Source organism: Xiphophorus hellerii, chromosome 18 (genome assembly GCF_003331165.1).
Source record: "Xiphophorus hellerii strain 12219 chromosome 18, Xiphophorus_hellerii-4.1, whole genome shotgun sequence".
NCBI classification, from domain to species: Eukaryota; Metazoa; Chordata; class Actinopteri; order Cyprinodontiformes; family Poeciliidae; genus Xiphophorus; species Xiphophorus hellerii.
Window position 1 is genome coordinate 2,904,935 of NC_045689.1, and position 8,553 is coordinate 2,913,487.

Below are 8,553 nucleotides of genomic sequence, written 5' to 3' on the forward strand. Positions count from 1 at the left end.
TCCTCTGAGTGACTTCAGCTGAGTTCTGGTCCAAACCGAACCCAACCAGGTCAGAACATCAGGCTTCATCGCTGTGGGTTATGTGTCCAGAACCCGCGACACCGCGGAGCTGAAGGAGCACGCTCCGACGTCAGAGAGGAAAACAGGGACACTGAAGACCTGCTAGTGCAAGACTGAGTCCAGACCAAGACCAGAATATATCGAGTCCAAGTCGATACCAAGACGGTATGGGCTGAGAGCAAGACTGAGGGAGACCAGAACCAAACTAAAGACTTTCAGGAACTAAGACACGTCGAGTTCACTAACAGGAAAATATTTCACAATTTGACTCTGAAAATAAGGAGTCAAGCCCTCGATACTGATTAGTGACCCGATCCACTGCACCAGCTGCTGCAGCGGATCAGAACCGAACATCACCAGCTGCTGCAGCGGATCAGAACCGAACATCACCAGCTGCTGCAGCGGATCAGAACCGAACATCTCCAGCTGCTGCAGCGGATCAGAACCGAACATCTCCCGGTCCAACAGTTTGCTGTTTTAACACTTCCAGAACCAACCGCCGTCTCATCACCAGTCTGACCTTCGGACTGACTAAACATTTATAAAATGTAGCCCTGAGTTAAACATTTAATTAGCAAACTAAAAGTTGAGTTTAACTAAATAAATAATTCTGATTATATGTTTAGTTTCAAACTGTGAAAATATGACTCTGAAGATGAAACCATTTTTTCAGCCTGAATAACTCAAATTATTGCTGTTGTTTGACTGTAAGTTTATTATGTCCAGTAGGTGGAGCTGTTTCCACATGTATTGGACTCATCTGACCTCTGACCCCACTCTTTTTCTCACCTTTAAAAGCTGTGAAGCCTAAACTCTCTGATTACCTCCAGGTCTGAGTTCGTCTGCAGCAACAGCAGATTTATTCTTCTTCTTCTTCTCCTGTTTCTTCTTCTTCTTCTGCAGAAATTTTCCTCAGACTCAGCAGCTGCAGGACGACGAGCCGCTGATGTTTCCTGTCAGAGAAGATGAAGATCCTTCTGAGGATGAGGAGGATCGTCTCAGATGAATAAAGCTGCTGAGAAGCTTCCTGATCTTCAGACTGCGCTGTGGGTCTGTGACCAGCAGGGGGAGCTGTAAGGCAACACTTAGATTTAACTGATTCCCAGCTAATCAGCCAATGAGCCGCAGGAAAACAGGTCAGGACCAAAAACTGATTTAGTTAGCAGACTAAATATTTAGCTTCAAACTGAATATTCAGCTTGCTAAGTATTTTGTTTGAAGCTAAATATTTATCTCACTAGCTTAATATTTAGCTAGAGAGATAAACACTCAGCTCCAGACATTTATCTTAAATCTAAATATTTAGCTTTAAGCTAACTCTGCTAACGCTAACTCTTAAATATTTTTCATCAGAATCTCCTCTGGAGCTCAAACATGAAACATAAAATGACCAAGAAAAGATTGTCTTTTTATCAGACAAATATATTTTTATTCAGTTTGAACAACATTAAATATATTTTTATTCAGTTTGAACAACATTAAATATATTTTTAAGACTCAGTCTGAAGGTTTCCATCGGCGCAGTTCCACCTTTCTGCCGGCAGGGGGCAGAACTGTTTATGCTTCTGGATCATCTCAGAGGCTCCTGACGGAATCCCCCTGATGCCTTCAGGTGCAATCAGGATATTTATGCGTCCCGCTGGGTTACAATCCTCCCTGCTGCAGAGCCGCACCTGTTCAGGTAACAGGAAGCAGGAAGTAGGAAGTAGAAAGTAACCGCTCTGACACGTCGTACAGGTGGTTTCCTGCAGAAACACGGTCGGAGCTCAGAACAGAACTCTGCAGAACCTTCAACTCAAACCAGAACAATCAGCTGCCTGACAGGCTGCAAGTTCAAATCCCTGCCAAGGCCCTGGTTCTGGTTCTGGTCCAAAGCCCTGACCGGGTCCTGGTTCTGGTCCAAGGCCCTGATTGGGTTCTGGTTCTGGTGCTGGTTCTGGTTCCGGTCCACTGTCAGCTGAGAAACCCCAACTTTCTCCTCATGATGACCATCAGCAAAGATGGAGTCAGGAGGAAAATATTAAAAACAAATAAAATGAAGATTTACTGGAAGAAAACAGAATTATGGAGCAAAACATGAGAAAATCAGAATAAAATCAGAATAAAAGCTGAATTAAATCAGGTTCTGACCAAGAATATAAAAAATAAAAACAAGAAAAAATACAACAGAATAAAAACTAAAACAAATCACTTTGCAAGTGAAAATAAACGAACAAACAGATAAAGACAGAACTGAATCAGGATATAAAAACAGGAATAAAGTCTGGATTCAATTATAAATGAATAAATAAAAATATAGTATAAAGAAAAAGGTTTAAATTAGGACAAACTCCAGGTCAGAATGAAGGGAATAAAATCAAGATTAAATCAATAAACTAAAAATAATAAATTATAAATAAATGAAAAAAGAGGAAAGTTAGGAGGAAAAAACATGAGAAAATTAGAACCTCAGTAGAACTTCAGGTTCTGACCATCAATGCATAGATCCAACTGACCCGGATCCACCAGAACCAGAACAGATACATAGATAGATGTGGGAGCTGGAGGAGGTGACGTAGGCCGTGTGATGACGTCAGTCCCCGTGTGTCTCGGGGTGTGTTTGTTTGTGAGAGGAAGCGGCTGGTTGGATGTTGGGCGGGGTCTGAGGAGTCACGGAGAGGCAGAGGAGAGGAGAGAGCAGAAACCCGTCCTGATCCCGATCCCGGTCCCGGTTCTGCTCCCGGTCCCGATCCCGGTTCTGTTCCAGCGGCAGCGGCGGACACACCGACCCAGCGGAGGCAGCGGACAGGCGGACAGCCCGGGGAGGATGGGCCGGCCGTAGCGCGCTGCTCTCCGGCTCGCAGCTCCAGGATGAGCGTAGCGCTGCAGGACCTCCGGAACACCGTGAGAGACACGCACACGCGCACACCGGCACGCGCACACATGCACGCGCAGATACGCAGGCGTTCACCGGCCCGCGTGACCGTCACAGCGCACGCGCTGAGGATGCTGATCAGCTGTCAGTCACTGAGATTGATTAGCGCCGAGCTTCCGGCCTGTAATCACCTTCCCGGTGACGTCACTGAGCAGATAGATGACGTCAGATCAGAGCTTGACCTTCTTCAGCAGAGTCTCAGGTGATGCTGGGATGGTTTCCTGAAGGGTCTCCTCAGCAGAATGGGTTCTGGTTCTGGTTCTGGTTCTGGAACCAGAGGACCTGGAGGACATTCCCACAGGAAGTCCAGCTGCTGGTTTCCAGGTTGGACCGAGGCTCTGAGACAAACCGGTTCGGCTGGTTTCAAACTGGACCAGAACCTCCTCGCTGCTGGCAGGAAGTGGATCTGAGTAAAAACGGCTGTTTGCAGTAATAGATGCAGAACGACTCCAGGAGTCCAAACACTTGGCCAGGTGGGACTCCAGGAGCATCAAACATTAAAACTTAAAACCGTGTCTTTATCGTGTATTTAATACAAATAACTCATCTTTTCATTATTTGATATTTTTATTACAAACATTAATATAAGCCTACTATCATGAAAAAGTTTTAACTTTCAAAATAATGGACAGATTTTCACTCGCTGAATGTTTTCATTTCTCTCTAAAATACTTTATTCCTCATCTTGATACATTTTAGAATCTGTACTTTAAGACATAACATCAAATAAAAAAAAAAACATGAAAAGTGTCTCGTTAAACAAAAGTTTCTCAACGCCTGTGGTTGTACATCTGTTGAATGTCTCTGATGTAAAGGAGCTGAAAATTTTAAGAAAATTATTGCTTAAAATGGTAAAATCTTATTTTGCTAGAAGAAATAAAACTCCTTGGAGAGTTCATTAAACGGTCGGAGACGATGCAGGAAACAGCCATCTCCATCCATCAATGACGGCAGAAACATCCTGTTAAAGTAAATATTCCTGCAGCAGCCGTTTAGAATAGAATAGAATAGAATAGACTTTATTGATTCCCAAGGGGAAATTGCTTATTTGTTGATAGCTACTCCATCTCAGGTAATAAATACAAAGTTTATAAATATATCTATATACCTAAGAGGAATAATTTCAAAATGACTGGATATAAATAAACAAATAAATAAATAAAGAACAATCACATGCAATATATTAATTAATAAATAACCTATAAGTGAGCGCAGAATTTTTTTTTATCAATTAGCACAAACTTGGGCATCATAAAGCCTGATGGCAACAGGCAGAAATGACTTCCTGTGGCGTTCTGTGCTGCACTTTGGCAAAATGAATCTCTGGCTGCTGGTGCTCCTGTGTCCAGCCAGCACATCATGGAGGGGATGAGACTCGCTGTCCAAGATGACCTGCATCTTGGACAGGATCCTTCTTTCTGACACTGATAGATATAACGCTGATATTACTGTGGAAAATATTTCATCTGGTTTAAACATGAAGCTGTGTCTGTGGAGCATCAGCGCTGCAGGGGAGGGACAGGCTGCAGCCTCGTGGCCCCAACATACTGGGGGCCCCAATGTACCAGGGGCCCCAACATACCAACATACTGGGGACCCCAACGTACCAACATACTGGGGACCCCAACGTACCAGGGGCCGCAACATACCAGGGGCCCCAGCATACCAGGGGCCCCAAAGTACTGGGGGTCCCAACGTACCGGGGGTCCTAACGTACCAGGGGCCCCAACGTACCGGGGGTCCCAACATACTGGGGGGTCCCAACGTACCGGGGGTCCCAACGTACCAACATACTGGGGGTCCCAACATACCAGGGGTCCCAACATACCAGGGGCCCCAATGTACCGGGGGTCCCAACGTACCGGGGGTCCCAACGTACCGGGGGCCACAGTAAAGTTGTGATAAATTATTTTGGTCATGCTATCTGAGAGTTTTGGTATAAAATCTGTTTTTAAAAGACAAACAACGGTGAACTTGTTGCTTGTGGCAACAAGATTTCCACCATAAAAAAAAAAAGCTCCAAATACGGCAAGCCAGTTTATCATTTAGTGTCCTGACGTTTTTTGTGCAGGTCTAACTCAGCTGGATTCTGGTTGTTGTTTAATTTTAGCTGGTTTAAAATTTGTTTTAAACCGGGGCGTCCTTAGAAGGAGAAAATCTGCTCAATTATTTTGCCATGTGAACTAGAAATTAATTACACAGGACTTTTTATGTCGGGGTGTCAGGAGGAAAAGGAACTTCACGCAAATGCATGCCACACTTTTCAGATTACACATTGTTAAAAATGTTGTTTTGATTCCATATCACAGTTCAGTTCAGGGTTTGGAAACTTTCTTTGTGCTTCTCTTACTCATTCTCTGCAGAGAGAAGGTCAGCTTTGACTTCTGCGGTTTGGTGAACGTGTCACAGAGAGGGTAGGAATACTTTCTGGCTGCTGTGCTCCTCCCTCCCCCAGGAGAAGCTTTAACTCCCTCCTGAGGCCCTCGGGTCAGGAGGTTAATGCGTTCCTCTCAGATGCGGCGCTCCCTGGAGTTCCTGCTAATTAAAGCCATCGTTCCCAGCAGGAAATGAAACTTCCTGCATCAGTGCTCGGCGACATGTTGAGAGCAGAGAAACCTGCAGAGCTTACCGGAACAACCTGTCGGGCCCGTTCAGGCTCCGTCTCCACCTTCTCAACGAGTCTCTGCCTGCAGGTTCAGGAAATGAACCGAACACTTACTGACCAACTGGGACCGGTTTCATTAGAACCAGAGGGGCAGCAGGGACACATAAACCCATGACTGTCGCTAATAAACTCAAACTAATCAAGCTTCGTCTGTTTCTGGTGATGATATTAAAACTCATCTCCATGAGAGAAAAATATTTCCCAACAGAGCCACACAGCAGCACGGGATCCATTCAGCTGCAACTTCAGAACCAGTTCTGATCACAACTTCTCTTCAGATCCACCATCAGACACAGAACCAGAACCATTTGCTTGTCTGCCTTCACACACGATCTCTACTGACACCCAACAGCTTCATCTCCTCTGGGATGCTGACATGTTTTTAGAGAAGTTTCTGACCAATTCTGAGGTCAGACACTGATGTTGGGCAAGAACTCACAGCGTTTTTCTATGGAAGCATTTAACTGCTACAGCTGGAAAATAAATTCAGTAGCAATGCAATGAGAAACTTTCTCATTAAAATGAGACAACTTCATGTCATTGTAGTGTACAAGTGGGCCTGTCACGATAGCAAATTTTGCTGAGCGATTAATTGTCTCAAAAATTATTGCGATAAACGATAATATTGTTTGAAGACCTTTTTACACTGATTTAATGGAAATGACATAATAATCCATGCGATTTCCTGCCAAAGATAGATACACTTTATTTTCAAAAGAACACTAAACACTGGAACTGATAAACAAAATAAACAAAACAACCAAAAACGAAAATAAAATGGTCTCCATTAACAAAAAATGTACTTGATAAAAACTAAACAACATAAAGCCAAAGTGGAAATAAATACTGCATTCAACCAAAAGAGTGCAGATTATGAAGTCTGTATACTATGTTGCCCTTCAGTAATAATTAGATTTAAATAGAGAAGATGGGCACATCGACTACCTGATGCAATAATTCACACTACATGATTTTTTGCTCCTATTTTTCCCCTTAAGACAATCTTAAAACGTTGATCTTTCTAAGATTGTGTGGTGTGTTACGGTAGATCATCGTTGCCGCTCCGATCCAAATCAGGGTTTTTCCCCGACTGGGATCTTAACGCAGCCTGTTGAATGTGACAGGCAGCCAATCAGAAAGCGAGGATTCTCCTCCAGCTTTCTGAGGGTAAATTACGGAGGGGAATCCCAAACAGCTGACACGGCGCAACCCGAAGTCCAGCGGACATTGGAGATGATATGTGGAAACAACATTAATGTTTATTCAACATGCAAAGAATATAGAAATGACAAGGGGAGGAGTTGGAGCGAAATTGCTACCGCAGTTGATAAACCCGGTAACTTTTCAGCTGTTCTTCGTTAACGTGACGTAAATAGGTTATAATGATTTTCATTCAGTCAGGACTTTACGCTGACACTAGCCACATGCATTGCAGGTAGATTGTAGTAAAGCATTGATTAATGCCTGGTTTTAAAATTAGTTCACTGAACTTGTAGCCATTATTTTGTGCCCATTGTTGGACACCACACGGCAGAAATGAACCCGATCGAACCGTTATAGCTAGGATTTCTGTCGGCTCATGTGTGGGTCTGTCAGGTTTTGAAAATGGGCCAACAATCGGCCGACAGCTCTAAGATCGTGTGGTGTGCGCTGGGCTTTACACTGAGGAAATGAGGAAGGGAGGGTCAGTGGAGAGCACCGGAGTTGAGCCTTTTTTTCATTCAGTGTCATTAACAGAAAGAGAAAAAGGCCGGAAGAGACGATAATGCCGATAATTAAAATGACATCGATAGTTTTAATTTATCGTACGATTAATCGATTTATCGTTTATCGCGACAGGCCTATGTACAAGTTTCTCAATGTAACAAGATATAAAAATATCACAACACAACTTGTTAAAAAAGTCATTAAGAGACTCGCCAAGACTCTCCTTCTTATCACCCCGTTTCTTCTAAAAAGTCCAAGAGTTGTTTCTGTTCTACTGCTGTGGTCTATCTTGTTTAACATAGAAAATATTTTTGGTTTTCTTGAGATATAAATCTAGTTATAATGAGATACTGCTCCTGTATCTGGTAGTTAAAGGCTTCCGTACATTTCCACTATGCAAACTCTCATTCTTGAACTGGTTTGAGTTTGGATACCTTTGAACTTTGGTGCCCATTTCTGCCAGTTTGGGGAAACCAGCCTGTGTCAGTGGGAGTTACACAACACGTTGGAGAACGTAGTAGCAAGATGGCGGCACTGGCTAAACTGTAAGCGTTACTGCTTTGTTGACATATTTTAATTTAATTTAACAACTCTTACTGCACATGGCAGGGAGGATAATGTCATAAATCAACAGAGACGTTGATGACTTAGCGTGGTGCTCTGTGAACTTGAACCCGGTTTCTATGCTAGCTGTTTCAAACGTTTGTAAATCTATGAAGCCCAACCAGGTCTCTTACGTTCACAGACAGTTAGCTCAACTCGAACAAGTAAACGCCATGAATAAACTGGCAAAAACAACTTAGGAAAACTTTTGGAAAACAACTTCATTCACTCTGTTCAAGAGATGATCTTAGATCTTCCTGCCGTGTGTTCAAGTGATCTGGGGCCTCATTCATAAACACTGCGCAGTTTTCACACTAAAACTTGCTGTATGGAAAAATGTAGAAAAGTGCGGCGCACAAAAAACCCAGATGCATAAAGCCGTGGCTGCGCACCTTTCCTTTATAAATCCTCATTTGCTGCTCCGCCTGTCGCCTCCATAAATACATCTTAATGTATATTAGTATAAATACCCGGAAGCAGTAACCATGGCAACGTCCTTGTTAGAAGCAGTATAAGTATTTATAATAATAATAATTATATTTTATTTAAAAGGTGCTTTGAGGATACATAATGTCACCTTACAAAATAAAAATACATTTTAAAG

The 8,553-nt window shown here is 43.1% G+C and overlaps 2 protein-coding genes across 2 annotated transcripts in view; both read right to left on the bottom strand.

Moving 5' to 3' along the window:
• ppp1r13l (protein phosphatase 1, regulatory subunit 13 like) overlaps window positions 1-513 on the bottom strand; it is a 14,253-nt gene extending 13,740 nt beyond the window's left edge. The window contains 1 exon segment of the mRNA XM_032545636.1: window positions 360-513. Within this exon segment, the coding sequence (XP_032401527.1) occupies window positions 360-513 (154 nt within the window).
• Window positions 514-1,530: 1,017 nt separating this feature from the next.
• Window positions 1,531-2,984, bottom strand: LOC116707931 (uncharacterized). Its single transcript, XM_032545637.1, has 2 exons — window positions 2,556-2,984; window positions 1,531-1,733 (listed from the first exon to the last, which is right to left on the bottom strand). The coding sequence occupies exons 1-2, from the start codon at window positions 2,982-2,984 to the stop codon at window positions 1,551-1,553; spliced, it is 612 nt and encodes a 203-aa protein (XP_032401528.1). The 3' UTR covers window positions 1,531-1,550.
• Window positions 2,985-8,553: the final 5,569 nt, after the last annotated feature.